Raw genomic sequence first — 16,123 nt, forward strand, 5'->3', positions numbered from 1 at the left:
TTTATTGCAAACAAGGTTATATTTCTACAGAGTGGAACATTCACAATGTGGATAATGATGAGATGTTCCCATCATTTTCTCCTTCATACTAACATACTAATTCATACTAACAGCGTTAGTAGGAATTCTCTGGACATCGGGTATGGAAAGACATCCTGAGACATCTGTTTGAATTAGTTGTGCTGAGTTTAAAAACACTTTTTTTGCTGGTATCCAGTGCTTGAAAGGATCGGTCCGATGTGGAAGAGGCAAAGAGACATGATGTTGTCTTAATGCATGACTCGTAGTCGTGCTTCCTGTGCGTTCAGCCCAGTTTCTACATGAACGCTCCACCGCAGAAATGATTCTTTGTTTGATTGAGCGTTTGTACGGAGGAGTGTGATGGCCGAGCATGAGAGGAACCAGATGAAAGCGTTTCAAGAATGAAGTGGTATATTTCAGTAAAAGTGCTAAAGTATTTGATTCATTCCCACAAGTTTGACGTTCATCCTCAACATGTTGTCCTTATTCTCTTCATGGTATTTCAGCTGTATTCCTTCTCAAGAGCTTTACTTCAGTTGTGCTCCTCTCATTTTTCCCTTCTTCCTCTCATCCTGCTCCGTTGCTGTAGGTTTACACAGATGATCTAAATCCTGATGTTGCATCAGCAACCATCAGTTTGCTCTTATGAGAACTTCTCAGAGTGTAAACAACAGAAGTAGAAGGTGGTACGATCTGACATGAAGCCAAAATAAAGACATGACAAGTATTTACTTTAAATATCTTTGCTTTATATAAATGAGGCTCATACAGTTACAATACCACCCAACTGTTACCGACACATCAATGAGCCACACAGTTGACATGCCAATGCCTTGACATTATTGTTTCTCAGTGTAAGCTACAACAGTTGGATTTTTAGAACCTGAAGTTGAGGCCTGATCGTCTTTCAACTGATTTAATCGTAAGAATACTTAGGGTTTGTAGAAAAATAAAGCAATCCTAGTGAATATTGCTGGCGTTGCATCACTCTCCGCCCGTGTCTTGATACTACCACGAGCTGTCCTGCACGTCAGGACAAGAATATTTTAGTTTGCCTATACATTTTTTTTCAGAATATAAATCTGATCCTGAAATCTGTCCGGCGTTTCCTACTGGGCTCGGACTGAGCTTTACCTCCGAGAATGAAACGCAAACTAAAGGACTGGGGTGTGTTCGGGTGGCGGAGTCGTCCCTGTGAGTTAATCCAGAAAGCGGTCCAGCATCTTCTGGATGTTTTGGAAGGTGTCTCTCCCCAGGTAGTCGGCCTGGCCGGCCTCCCACAGCCGGCGATGCTCCAGCTGCTCCGCCTCTTTGCCGGCCTCTGCAGCGCTCTGCCACGATCAAACAGCAGAATAACAAATCAGTCTTCAAAGGCACTTCATCGCAAGGAGCAGCAGACTCCGTGCAGGCGGACTTTTAGCTTCTGGTGTGTGTGTGTGTGTGTGTGTGTGTGTGTGTGTGTGTGTGTGTGTGTGTGTGTGTGTGTGTGTGTGGGTGTGTGTGTGTGTGTGTGTGTGTGTGTGTGTGTGTGATGCATGATTTGACTCCAGAAAGGTTTACATACAGGATCTGAGTCTGTGTTTGAGGAGCCAGCGCTGTCTTCCCCCCGCTCTGCTCCAGGGTCCTGGATCTCCGTTCTCTCACTTGTTCCTGCCTCTTCCTCCTCCAGAGGTGTGTTGTCAGCCTCTTCCTCCTCCAGAGGTGTGTTATCTGTGTGGGAACACTACACACACCAGTCATGCCCCCATCCGTGCACTGCAGCGTGTGCTGTACACCAAAGTGAGGTTGAACCATCACTGTGCGGCGCGTGATAACACTGTTGATGTTTGTTCACGGCGGTTGTGCCTCTGGAGGCCGTGTGTCTGCTCAGGCTAATCTTACAAGCTTGTTTAAGCACAATGCATCAAGTTGAAAGGAATTAAACAAATGACAGAAATGCAATGAGGAGCTCAGAGGCCTGTGGCAGATAATACGCTCTGTGTCCCTGTGTTGTCTTTCTGCCGGAGTCAAAGCAGCCAAGCAGAAACGCTCATGCATTAACAGAAACTAACAAGAGGCACTTGAGCTGCCTAATAAGCCACTGTAATAATCAACATGACATATTATAAACACAGGCGCCGATGAGGTCATCCATTTTGCTAATTAAGGAATTGATCAGCATTTCTAATGAAGGCTCACTCGGCTTTACAGAACACGTGACTTTTAATGAACTCTGTGCTCAAAGATGTTTGATGATTTTTTTTTCTCCTTTTGATGGAGCTAGCAGTTTCTATCTAATTCCAGTCTTTGTGCTAAGCTAGGCTAACATATCGGAGACACCTCTCTTCTGGATGCACATGAAACTGATATCATTATTTTCATATATGTTCAGTATGATGTCATACATTGAGAGTGTGATTTGATTGAAAACAATACTTTCTAATATATCCAAACAATATTCAATATTTCTATTTTATTTCATAAAAACACAAGGGGAAGCACGTGCAGAGAGATAGCAACTCCCTTCTCTGCTCAGGTAGATTTGGTCACTTTGGGACAGCGCAAAAAGAACAATGTTAAACACATTAGCAAACCCTCAACTATGTACACACCCAGCAGACACAGAGCAATATTAACAATAACTTGAGATCATGCTTCTGTGTCTACTCTGTCTTGTTGGTCTCCACCAGCTCCTGAGGGACATTTCTGTCTCTTTAGTTGCTAAATGATCCACTATGTTCCCCAGCTGTTTGTTGCTGAGCCGGCAGTAGCGGCGGGTTAACAGAGCATTCTCCCCACAAACAGATGCTGTTGCTGTAAGCAGGTCCATGAAAGTGTTTGTGAGCCATGAAACCAAAACATGGAGCTGTAGAGTTCATTCTGTGTTCCTTCTTCTGAGCAACACCTTCTGATTTGACCCAGTGTTAATGCACAGTTAGCCCTGTCCGCTCTGCTGCTAGCACTGTTAGCTTTGTCAGCACTGCTGCTAGCATTGTTAGCTCTGTTCGCTCTGCTGCTAGCACTGTTAGCTTTGTCAGCACTGCTGCTAGCACTGTTAGCCCTGTCCGCTCTGCTGCTAGCACTGTTAGCTTTGTCAGCACTGCTGCTAGCACTGTTAGCCCTGTCCGCTCTGCTGCTAGCACTGTTAGCCCTGTCCGCTCTGCTGCTAGCACTGTTAGCCCTATCCGCTCTGCTGCTAGCACTGTTAGCCCTGTCCGCTCTGCTGCTAGCACTGTTAGCCCTGTCCGCTCTGCTGCTAGCACTGTTAGCTTTGTCAGCACTGCTGCTAGCATTGTTAGCTCTGTTCGCTCTGCTGCTAGCACTGTTAGCTTTGTCAGCACTGCTGCTAGCACTGTTAGCCCTGTCCGCTCTGCTGCTAGCACTGTTAGCTTTGTCAGCACTGCTGCTAGCACTGTTAGCCCTGTCCGCTCTGCTGCTAGCACTGTTAGCCCTGTCCGCTCTGCTGCTAGCACTGTTAGCCCTATCCGCTCTGCTGCTAGCACTGTTAGCCCTGTCCGCTCTGCTGGTAGCACTGTTAGCCCTGTCCGCTCTGCTGCTAGCACTGTTAGCCCTGTCCGCTCTGCTGGTAGCACTGTTAGCTTTGTCAGCACTGCTGCTAGCACTGTTAGCCCTGTCCACTCTTCTGCTAGCACTGTTAGCTTTGTCAGCACTGCTGCTAGCACTGTTAGCTCTGTTTGCTCTGCTGCTAGCACTGTTAGCTTTTTCCTCTTCATCCTCTATGCAGAGGATCTCCTCTGCATAGAGGATGTTTCCATTAGACTGAGGTACTGCGTGTGCAGGAACGTGTCTGTGCAAACAAACACACTCGCATGTGAAGATAGCATCGGCATAAGGACGACAGTGATACAGAATAAGGTCTCAGCTTACTGTGACTGGTCCAGGCCGTGCATGCAGACTCTCAGGGGGGGGAGGGGAATGCACAGCCAGTGAACTGGAACTGTCTGAGTGTTCTCTAAATGGCATCTTGGCTTCGTCTTCTCGCTCTTGGATCTGCAAAGCAAGGGAGGATGCTGAGTGTTGGAACGGCAGCCAATCGTGGGGCTGGGCAGCCATGTGTCGCATTTGGCTGCCGGGCTGCATGTTTATGTTCCAGCCAAACTCTGCAGCAGCTTCTGTGACTGATTAACAAACCTTCAACTAAAGAGGGGGAGCCATCAGCGAAATGTTCTGCTCGAGTGTTTGGAGAGAAAACCTGCAGAGAATCCGACAGACGTGGCTGACTTCTGCACATTGAACATTGAGTGTCTCTGCTGAACACTATAATCAAAGCCATTAAATATGACATACAGAGGGTTCAATCTACTGTATATTTATGAAGGCTCCTGAGGAATTACCTATCTGGAGGATCGAGATTGTATGCACTTCAAATATATTAATGCTGTTCAATTTCGAGTGAAGTATAATTTGGTCAGAATAAAGATGTAAAATGCATCTAGACGCAAACATAACTGAAAAACTAATGGAAAGTGGAAAAGTTTCTAAGAATAAAATAATTCTGAATGCATATCGACTCGGGTTAGTGTGGTTAGTGTTCTCCCATGTGCAGATACAGTTCTCATGTTCAAACAGCATTAGAGATGTTATTTCAACTAAGAGACGTTCCTGTTGTTCAACCATTGTTTAAATGAGGTCGACAAAATAATAAGAACATATCTTCATAAACCTTCTTTCTGGCTGGGGAACAGCGTGGAAGCGACTGCATTCGATGATGTGGCCTACTTTTAAGAACAAGAGAGACTTGAAACCCCACAGATGTCTGTACCTGTGGATGCCTCCCTGCCTCACAGGGCGCCGGGTCCCTGAGGTACTCCTTCCACCACAGAGACACAAACTGCTGCATGCTGGGCGAGCGGCTCTCCTCCCCCGGGCTCCAGGGTTTCACTGCTCCTAAGAAGTGGACGATCTTTGCGTCGTGGCCAAACCTGCAGGAACAAAGCTGTAACTCCAGCATGTGCTGCAGTGCATCACCCTGAACAGGAGAGGACGCCACTCACAGCAGGAAGCCACACGGGGCTGAACTGCATCAGACCAGCTCAACATGTCCACAGGCCACTGACCACAGAGTACAGGCCACTGACGCTGTTTTCATCCTAATAAGAGCGCCGCACGATGTTATGTGCTTTTGTTCTCTCGTCCTCACTCCTCACCTGAATGTAGTTATCATAAAAATGTGTGTGTGTGTGTGTGTGTGTGTGTGTGTGTGTGTGTGTGTGTGTGTGTGTGTGTGTGTGTGTGTGTGTGTGTGTGTGTGTGTGTGTGCGTGTGTGCGTGTGTGTATGTGTGTGTGTGTAAACATTTGTAAGAAATTGGTTTTCTGGCTGTAACTTCAAGGATTTTTTCTGTTCTTTAGATAAAAAACTAAACCAAATGCATAATAACAAAGCTAACGCAGAGCAATCTGATTTAATAGAACTACAATAGAGATGTGTTACAGAGATAAAAATCAAAGTTTAGATTATTTCTGCTGTTCTTTTAAATGTTGGAAATCCCACTTCGTGGGAGAATATTGAAGCTGTACATAAGTATTTTGTGTATAACTAGGCCATGCGGCGCTTGTCGTCAGTATTTCCAAAATTAGACATATGTTGTAATAAACCAAATGTGTTTTATTGTAAACATGTTTGTGTCGGCTTGAAAATGACTTTAAGATAGAGACGTGTGTGAAGAGAGTTGAGGTGCATTGTGGGTAGCAGGACACTCACTGATGGAAAGCAGGCAGGTAGCTGTAGGAGGAGCTGGCGCTCAGGTTGTAGAGGAACGGCAGGTGTTTGCTGATGTCTGCCGCCGGCCAGCTGCTGAAGAACGAGTTCAACAGGCCCTGGTCGCCTCCTGGCCAAAACAAACGTGTCAATCACTGCAATGTACATATTGATATGAATTTCATGTGAGGAGAGTAGACGTCTCAGAGCTTCACTGTCCAATGTTCCTGAAGCTCCAGGGAACTGAATCTCTGGACGATGAAACCCATCTTCTCTGGCATCATCTTGTGACGTTGTCTGAACGCATCGGGGTGAGTCGTCAGCATTCAGAGCACACGGTGTTCTCGTCACCGTCGTACCGTCAAAGCTGCCGTGCTGCAGCGCGTGGTCCAGCAGGCCGGCGTGTGTGAGGAGGGACGGCGTGAAGACGAACACGCCGGAGTTGAAGCAGTCGGGCCAGCCGGGGTCGGGAGCAGCCGACAGCTCGTCTCTGTCGAACAGCTCGTCCACGTTACACAGAACCTGAGAGGGAGCGGCCAATCAGAGAGGAGCGAGAGGGGCATGAGCGTCTTCTAGCATCTCAGGTGCATCTGCCCAGAGATGGACCATGTTCATCTATCCTGCCGTGCTTTGGTTGTTTAGATGCTCGGTACGGAGAGTGGAGGGTATCTGGAGAGGTGACGGTTCACCTGCTGCATAATACACATCCACAGGTTCTGAGTGTGTGTGTGCCTAAAGGAACTATTGCATTATGGTGTTGCTCTTAGAAGGGTTTTAAAGGTACCCACGCTCTCTGAATTTGTCTTTGCATAGCTAGATATTAGTCATGGCGCTGCCTGACATTTGGTACAACAAAGAAATCATACAACCAGGCGTAAAGGTGCCGCTACGACGACATCGTTACTCTGTGTTTCGACTTCAGGAAGCTGGACCGGCAGCTAAGTCCAGGTGATACACGTATCACTGGTGGACTGCTTGGAGTTCAATGACATTAGAATAATATTAGAATAGAATGTAAATTGAATATTTCAGAGAAAAGAGAAAGGCACATATAATCGGTAAGTGGAGTCATTTCATAAGTAAAACAATCTAAATTGTAATATTCTTAATTATTTCCTTACTTGTGAAGCTATTTAACATCCAGGCTATTGTGGTGACATTTGATCGATCCCAGGTTGCCATGATGCAATGTGTGTGCACACGTAGAAGCGTGTGCAACATGCAACATGAGAGCATGTTTACACTGAGCCAACATGTCCTCCACATGCATGCGGTCCTGATCTCTGGACGACATGTTCACAGCGTGACCCTGGACAGGCTCACACCGTGTGTTGACAGATAGTTAGTGATGTAAAGGAGGGTCAACACGCCAGCTTGTCTACACGCTGCGCTGGTTTGTGCAATACCATTTCTTTGGACAAAGTCCGGTGTGTTTGTTTCTATGAATGATTCCTCTGAAGAGGTTCAAGCGGAGGTTTGAAATATGTAAAACACAATAAAAAGAATACAACGGCTGAAAGTTGTACAAATATTGGATTCATTTGCGTCAGAATAATGTGACACACTCACAGCTGCTCCACAGAGCGCAGTCGGCATGTTGCAGTGTGTCCAGAGGACTCACCAGTGTGTCAGCATCCAGGAACACACACTTGCTGTACTGGGTCAGAGTCCAGCAGTGGATCTTGGTGAAGGTGATGCCCAGATCTGGACGTCCCAGCCAGGACAGGCGGACGCGGTCATCGCTGTCGATGACGTCCACCGTGACGACCTCATCGAATACGTCCTGAAGGGCAGACCTGCGGTACAGAGGTCGACGGCGAGGGCTAACAGCAGCTCTTCAGTTCAGAAACAGAACAGAAACATTTGGGATTGGCCGCCCACCTCGACTGCTCTGAGATGTTGTCTGTGACCATGACCACGGTGCTGCGCGTGGTCCCGTGGCGCCGGAGACTTCGGGCCACCACCACGGCTCCCTTGCAGTACAAGTCTGTGGTGGCCAGGGTGACGAAGGCCTCGCCCGCTACACAGCGGCCAGGGGACAGGGTTAAGATCAGATAATCCCTTATTAGTCCCTCAGTGGGGAGATTACAGGGTTGCACTGATGTTCAGCACTGATGTCATGGTGGACCTCAACTGGGATCAGCTGGAAAGTGTTTTGTCTTTAAAATACAGAACCTGGCAGCCTGTAAAGACTTAAATAATGTCTGAATCACTAGATAACGTCTATGACACGCTCCAATCAAGAGACATCATCTTTGTAAACAGGAAGCATCAAAAGGTCCAAAGCGACGGTTTTACAGGCACAAAAGAAACATCTTTTAATAATGAGTGAGAAATATATGATTATGCAAAGGTTTCTGACATAGCATTATTTACTCCTTTAACACTGATGTTGGACTAGCGTTGAAGTAGCGTCTACTGCTAACAGCTCCAGCTGGACTAACTGCTGGTAGTTTGAGGTGTTTCCAGTCAGATGTCCTCTCCAGTCCTTCTGAGGGGCTTCAGTGCTGGACCGCCTCAAGCATTGTGTCTAATAACGTCTCCTATTAGCTCCCAGATTATCAGCTCACAGGCGGTCTTTATTGCCACTGTGCCAACGTGAAGCCGGAGGCAACGAATGCACTCTTGTTACTTACAGTCATTTTATTGTGTACTTTCGTGGCCAGGGCCAGCAGTTAGAAAACAGTACAAATGCAAACGATGCTAATAAATTAGGGAACCCGTCTTTATGGGTTATGGTGATGTCATTATTGTAACTCAGCCTTGTTTAAAAAGGTTGCATCTACCGTAATTATTCCATCAGTGCTGTAATGCACCGCCCGGCATGCTCATGAAGCACCTCCATGGAGGGGGTTACTGAATCCCTTTTCTTTCTTTCTTTTTCGTTGAAGCAACATTAACAGCACAAAATAGAATCAGGAATTCTATAAATCTGCTTGTGACAATAGTGTGGAGATCTCATCCTGATCCTGGTCAACACAAGCACGGACACATCTGTCTGTACATCTGGATCTGTATCTGCGCCTCTCATGTACAGCTCACTTCTCATTTGTAAATGAAGACAAACTGTTGCACATATTTTTACTAAAGCACCTGCATGGCCTAATAACGTTCCAGTGGATCATTTACACACAGCCGTCATGGACGCTGCATTCAGAAACGAGTGCTTAACTGATAACTTAACTATTTTACATTTACCAATGGCAACTGCTGTTACGTCAAAGAATGTAATTAAGTGTAATTAATGCCGGCGGGACGAAAAACAGACAGTTGGCTGTTCCTTTACACGGTGACTCTGCAGACCCCTGAAGGCATCATGCATTGTTCCTTTACACGGTGACTCTGCAGACCCCTGAAGGCATCATGCATTGTTCCTTCACACGGTGACTCTGCAGACCCCTGAAGGCATCATGCATTGTTCCTTTACACGGTGACTCTGCAGACCCCTGAAGGCATCATGCATTGTTCCTTTACACGGTGACTCTGCAGACCCCTGAAGGCATCATGCATTGTTCCTTCACACGGTGACTCTGCTGACCCCTGAAGGCATCATGCATTGTTCCTTCACACGGTGACTCTGCAGACCCCTGAAGGCATCATGCATTGTTCCTTTACACGGTGACTCTGCAGACCCCTGAAGGCATCATGCATTGTTCCTTTACACGGTGACTCTGCAGACCCCTGAAGGCATCATGCATTGTTCCTTTACACGGTGACTCTGCAGACCCCTGAAGGCATCATGCATTGTTCCTTCACACGGTGACTCTGCTGACCCCTGAAGGCATCATGCATTGTTCCTTCACACGGTGACTCTGCAGACCCCTGAAGGCATCATGCATTGTTCCTTCACACGGTGACTCTGCAGACCCCTGAAGGCATCATGCATTGTTCCTTTACACGGTGACTCTGCAGACCCCTGAAGGCATCATGCATTGTTCCTTCACACGGTGACTCTGCAGACCCCTGAAGGCATCATGCATTGTTCCTTCACACGGTGACTCTGCTGACCCCTGAAGGCATCATGCATTGTTCCTTCAGACGGTGACTCTGCAGACCCCTGAAGGCATCATGCATTGTTCCTTTACACGGTGACTCTGCAGACCCCTGAAGGCATCATGCATTGTTCCTTCACACGGTGACTCTGCTGACCCCTGAAGGCATCATGCATTGTTCCTTCACACGGTGACTCTGCAGACCCCTGAAGGCATCATGCATTGTTCCTTTACACGGTGACTCTGCAGACCCCTGAAGGCATCATGCATTGTTCCTTTACACGGTGACTCTGCAGACCCCTGAAGGCATCATGCATTGTTCCTTTACACGGTGACTCTGCAGACCCCTGAAGGCATCATGCATTGTTCCTTCACACGGTGACTCTGATGACCCCTGAAGGCATCATGCATTGTTCCTTCAGACGGTGACTCTGCAGACCCCTGAAGGCATCATGCATTGTTCCTTTACACGGTGACTCTGCAGACCCCTGAAGGCATCATGCATTGTTCCTTTACACGGTGACTCTGCAGACCCCTGAAGGCATCATGCATGGTTCCTTTACACGGTGACTCTGCAGACCCCTGAAGGCATCATGCATTGTTCCTTCACACGGTGACTCTGCAGACCCCTGAAGGCATCATGCATTGTTCCTTCACACGGTGACTCTGCAGACCCCTGAAGGCATCATGCATTGTTCCTTCACACAGTGACTCTGCAGACCCCTGAAGGCATCATGCATTGTTCCTTCACACGGTGACTCTGCAGACCCCTGAAGGCATCATGCATTGTTCCTTCACACGGTGACTCTGCAGACCTTTCTTACCGTCATCAGACTGTTAGCGATGTCTGTGCACATCAGCTCCTGGAGTCTTTATCTGCAGCTTCCACCGCTGCAGTGACAACACGTCTCTGTGCGTTGTGACTCATGAAATCCTTCTCTCTCCCTCAGGACCGCCTGCCTGACCCCATGCAGTGCACCAACGTACCACATGGGACGCGTCACGTTACAGAAGAGTCATCAGGGCATCGGGCACGCTGTGGAACCCGCTGGGTTCACAGGTTTAGAGCCGGTGGCGACCTCTTGACCTCTTGACCCTTTTGACCCCTTGACCTCAGAGCAGAACTAACGTCCACTAGTGGAGGAAAAGAGATGAAACCGCCTGAGAGGAACGAGAGCTCAGCTGATGGAACATGATGCAGCATTAAACACACACTAAACACACACTAAACACACCGTCAGTAGTCATCTGTTGGTCTGTGTTGAATCATTTACTGTAATATTAATTCATTATTCATTATTACAATTCATTATTATATTAATTTAGTCTCACCATCGCTGCATATGCTGCTATCCAGCTATAGATATGGTGAAGGTATCAGCTATACGTCCTTTTGTTCATCCTGGTGATACAACAGCCCCCCCTACTGGAGAGCTTCATATGACACAGGAGTCTCTGAGGAACGAGGGCCGCAGATGAGTTTCCATTTGAAGTAAACGATTCACAGATGAATGTCAGGATGTGAATGTTATTAAGTGAGGAAATAGTGATGGTTTTAATACTAATAAGATAATGTATTTGTGCAACTTTTTGTGTTGATTTACAAATGTTTAAATGTGAGATGTAAATGTAAAGGCATAGATTTATGATCTAAAGCCCTCTGTGTTTATTTGTGCATTGTGGTTCCCTGGTTGGTTTATGGAGCTTTACATGTGTTTGTGAATACTGACAAGACTGTTCATAATGTTTTATAAAGTTAGTGTGATTTTTAAATTCCTGCCAAAGAAGATTGTTGAACAGACTTAGAGTGACGCTCAGAGACACTTCCTTACAACAATAGTTTAGTATTCTTTCTCCTGCATATCTATTACAAGCTGAAAGGTTTCAAAGTGCGGCTCCTTTCTGTCTGTGACGCGTCTCTCGGTTCACAGACATCAAGACGTTTACGATCAGAACGACGTCACCAACCGATCCTGCTCCTGAAAATGACTTCAGCTCCGAGCGCAGCGCTGAATAGGACTTTCACACAAAAGGGGAAATATTAAATGTTTAGTCGAGAGCGTCAGAGCTTCATGCTCCTGTCCGGTCGTGGGTGAAGTGAACCTTTAGTCTCTGAGCGCGAGCGCGTCTCTGCTGAGGTCACGCGACGGGTCAGCACAGCTCATGTCATCCAGGACTCTGAGAAAAGGACGACGACGCTTCTGCTCCCGAGGCGCAGGGACGGAAATCATGCAGACATTTTGGGAAGTTTGTCTTTTATTTGAAGTTTACCTAACTTGTGTTCAGTGTCAACAAGCAGACTGAATCACCTCCATTACTGCAGGTTATATTGAGCTCAACAACCAAAACAAATATATATATATATATATATATATATATATATATATATATATATACATATATATATATATATATGTATATATATATATATATATATATATATATATATATATATATATTCTTTTCGTTCATAATAAATGACATCACTTACCTGACATTTTTCAAATCTTCCTCAAATCCCGTAACGATCTCCAGGAAGCCGATCAGCTCTTTCCTCTCATCTTTAGACCAGCGGCCGCTGGAGCCTTAAATACTGAGAGGATGTCTCCAGTGTGTGTGTGTGTGTGTGTGTGTGTGTGTGTGTGTGTGTGTGTGTGTGTGTGTGTGTGTGTGTGTGTGTGTGTGTGTGTGTGTGTGTGGTGTGTGTGTGTGTGTGTGTGTGTGGTGTGTGTGTGTGTGTGTGTGTGTGTGTGTGTGTGTGTGTGTGTGTGTGTGGTGTGTGTGTGTGTGTGTGTGTGTGTGTGTGTGTGTGTGTGTGTGTGTGTGTGTGTGTGTGTGTGTGTGTGTGTGTGTGTGGTGTGTGTGTGTGTGTGTGGTGTGTGTGTGTGTGTGTGTGTGTGTGTGTGTGTGTGTGTGTGTGTGTGTGTGTGTGTGTGTGTGTGTGGTGTGTGTGTGTGTGTGGTGTGTGTGTGTGTGTGTGTGTGTGTGTGTGTGTGTGTGTGTGTGTGTGTGTGTGTGTGTGTGTGTGTGTTCAACTGGTCATTCAACTAGTAGATAGTGAGCTTTACCGAGTGTTGCGCAACAGCCTGGACCTCCACGCCCCCTCGTCCCTCACGCAGTGTGTAAACTTTCCTTTCCACCTCAGTGGGCCGGTCAGTAATGATTCCACAGATGATCACTACAGAGAACAAACAGATGAAAAGGCGGGACTTCTTTGTCCAATCAGGAGCAGTCGCTTGTCCCGCCAAGGCCAACCAGAGCGCTTTATTCCAGAGTTATTCTAGAAACAGAGCCTTTGATCTTAAATCTGAACTATTTAAACACAACATGGCCTCTTACCAAGAGACAGGGTGGACAGCAGAGAGACAGACAGGACGACAGCAGAGAGACAGACAGGACGACAGCAGAGAGACAGACAGGACGACAGCAGAGAGACAGACAGGACGACAGCAGAGAGACAGACAGGACGACAGCAGAGAGACAGACAGGACGACAGAGAGACAGACAGGACGACAGAGAGACAGACAGGACGACAGCAGAGAGACAGACAGGACGACAGCAGAGAGACAGACAGGACGACAGCAGAGAGACAGACAGGACGACAGCAGAGAGACAGACAGGACGACAGCAGAGAGACAGACAGGACGACAGCAGAGAGACAGACAGGACGACAGCAGAGAGACAGACAGGACGACAGCAGAGAGACAGACAGGACGACAGCAGAGAGACAGACAGGAGGACAGCAGAGAGACAGACAGGACGACAGCAGAGAGACAGACAGGAGGACAGCAGAGAGACAGACAGGACGACAGCAGAGAGACAGACAGGACGACAGCAGAGAGACAGACAGGACGACAGCAGAGAGACAGACAGGACGACAGCAGAGAGACTGACAGGAGGACAGCAGAAAGACAGACAGGACGACAGCAGAGAGACAGACAGGAGGACAGCAGAGAGACAGACAGGATGACAGCAGAGAGACAGACAGGACGACAGCAGAGAGACAGACAGGACGACAGCAGAGAGACAGACAGGAGGACAGCAGAGAGACAGACAGGATGACAGCAGAGAGACAGACAGGACGACAGCAGAGAGACAGACAGGAGGACAGCAGAAAGACAGACAGGACGACAGCAGAGAGACAGACAGGACGACAGCAGAGAGACAGACAGGAGGACAGCAGAGAGACAGACAGGAGGACAGCAGAGAGACAGACAGGATGACAGCAGAGAGACAGACAGGACGACAGCAGAGAGACAGACAGGACGACAGCAGAGAGACAGACAGGACGACAGCAGAGAGACAGACAGGACGACAGCAGAGAGACAGACAGGACGACAGCAGAGAGACAGACAGGAGGACAGAGAGACAGATTTAAATGGAGCCAGGTTCATGAGATTGACCTGAAGAGGACTTATCTTCTGGATCTGTAAAACAAAAAGTAAACTCACACTCAATTCAAATTGAGTACACAAGTTACCATCTCACGGGTTACTTAACTTAACTTAACTTAACTTAACTTAACTTAACTTGATTTAACGGAACAGAACAGAACTTGCGTCTCTCAACGTAACTGAAGCAGCTTATCGTGACTTAATCAACGTCGTGGTTCTGGAGGTCCTTGAGGATCTTTTGATGCCGCGGGCTATAATTATAATTATTTACAGATGGGGAATCCATCATTTATAAAGAAAAAACCCAAACATAAAACGCATTATAAGCATAATAGCTTATTAAGGACTTATGGATGATTAGTAAGATCATGTATAGAGTGTTAGTAAATTATCAAATATTAATTAAATGTCATGTATTCATGCTTTTATTATTACATATGAGATAAACTTGTTTTAATACTGAAGTTCCAAATTAATTCAGGGAGCCACGACGTTAGTTAAGTATTAGTTAAGTATGTTGTGTGACCTCATCTCAAGTGAGGACTGTCTCTGCGTCACTAAACTGTTGTTAGCATCGTCTCAAAGCGACACAAGTCGGTTTTCTTCTCAACACAAAAGGAAATCGACACAACGTGATGAGGAACATTGATGAGCTGGTGATGGAGCGTCATGGCCGACAGTGGCACAGTGTTAGTTTGTTGACACATACATATTATTGATTATGCTAGCTATGGCTAGCAGCTAGCAAGCACGTCCCCGGTCTCCATCTCCATCATATGAATGTTTTTTATCACGTTGTGTTTCCTTTTTGTGTCGAAAAGATAACTGAGACTTAACATGAATGCTTGAGTAGAGGTATTCATGTTGGAACAATGCTTTATTAATGATGAATTAAGTGTTTATTCATGTTTTACTAATGCTGAATACTTATTATAAAGTGCACGTCACCAATGGAAAAATGCACATACAGAACCTGTTGCATGATGGGTAAGCAGACTGTCATGGCTGCAAGTGTTTGTCGTGTGTGACGACCTGGCAGTGAGAAGGTACGATGCTACATGCCGACACGTCTTTACACACAGACACAAAAGCCGTTGTGTCTGTGATGAGCGCAGCGAGAAGATGATGACTCGTCTCTGACAGCTCGTGAGCTTCCATCTGGATTTAGATTTGTAATTATAACGCAGGCAACGACAAACTGTACAACAGCACTTTATTGAAAACATGTGCACACTTTAAATCCACACACAAAAGGGACATTCGTCTACTCGTCAGATGTCATATATCTGGATTAAGTGCTTGTGAAACTGAGTCTGCGCCTGTAAAGCAGAGACTTCAGACTGAGAACATGATGTTGAGACTGAAAAACAAAAAGCACACTGCAGCAACAAGCCCAAAGCAAAAGCCAGCAGGCACTTATACGCATTATTATCAAGTATTTACAGCTCACAAGGGTGCGACTCATTTTAATATTCCAGCATCATAACAACCATCCCCAGCTGCAATACGTCTGCATTGATGATATGTGCTCTAAAGATGAGTCATGAGGGAAATCAACAAGCCGAATGTTGCTGTGGACAGAAGGGCCTCGGCGTGGCCCTCGCTGCTGCAGCAAGCACAGCGCTCGGTAATGAAAGGGACACACACACACACACACACACACACACACACACACACACTGCAAAAAGTCTCCATCTCATCAGGTCATTCTGTTTTTGATTCCAAAAAAATATGTATATGTTCTTAAAACAAGTGAGAAAGCATCTTGTCTCGAGGTTTGCTTGTTTTGAAGCTGCATCCATTCGTTGTTTGACCACTAGGGGGCAGTGGAGGCTTATGACGTAAGAGGAGCTGCTTATTTACACAGGCAGCAGCTGCAGAGCAACACAAGACTGACTACTCATACAGTTCATAGAAACATAGTAATTGTTGCAGCTTGAAGAAAATCTAACTTTAAAGAATCCAATTCCAGACAAAAAGCTGTGTGTCAGTCACATTTACATGTGTGGTAAAAAAG

The 16,123-nt window shown here is 46.4% G+C and overlaps 1 protein-coding gene across 1 annotated transcript; it reads right to left on the reverse strand.

Annotated features, from left to right (window-relative positions):
- Nucleotides 1-871: 871 nt before the first annotated feature.
- gyg2 (glycogenin 2) lies at nucleotides 872-10,264 on the reverse strand. The gene is made up of 9 exons (XM_068591076.1): nucleotides 10,229-10,264; nucleotides 7,602-7,792; nucleotides 7,342-7,516; nucleotides 6,080-6,242; nucleotides 5,724-5,850; nucleotides 4,807-4,943; nucleotides 3,889-4,031; nucleotides 1,586-1,744; nucleotides 872-1,352 (listed from the first exon to the last, which is right to left on the reverse strand). The coding sequence occupies exons 1-9, from the start codon at nucleotides 10,262-10,264 to the stop codon at nucleotides 1,221-1,223; spliced, it is 1,263 nt and encodes a 420-aa protein (XP_068447177.1). The 3' UTR covers nucleotides 872-1,220.
- Between the last annotated feature and the right edge of the window lie 5,859 nt (nucleotides 10,265-16,123).

Source organism: Clinocottus analis, unplaced genomic scaffold (genome assembly GCF_023055335.1).
Source record: "Clinocottus analis isolate CAN_PGR_092001 unplaced genomic scaffold, fCliAna1.0.p SCAF_24, whole genome shotgun sequence".
In the NCBI taxonomy this organism is placed as follows: Eukaryota; Metazoa; Chordata; class Actinopteri; order Perciformes; family Cottidae; genus Clinocottus; species Clinocottus analis.

Excerpts from the sequence above, each read along its gene's own strand:
- gyg2 (XM_068591076.1), bottom strand. The coding sequence starts at position 10,264 with ATGCATGATGCCTTCAGGGGTCTGCAGAGTCACCGT. Across the intron at positions 7,793-10,228 it reads GGGGTCTGCAGAGTCACCGT|GGACTAATAAGGGATTATCT; the intron begins GTAAAGGAACAA and ends CTCCCCACTGAG. Across the intron at positions 4,032-4,806 it reads CCTCAGGGACCCGGCGCCCT|CATCCTCCCTTGCTTTGCAG; the intron begins GTGAGGCAGGGA and ends TCCAACACTCAG.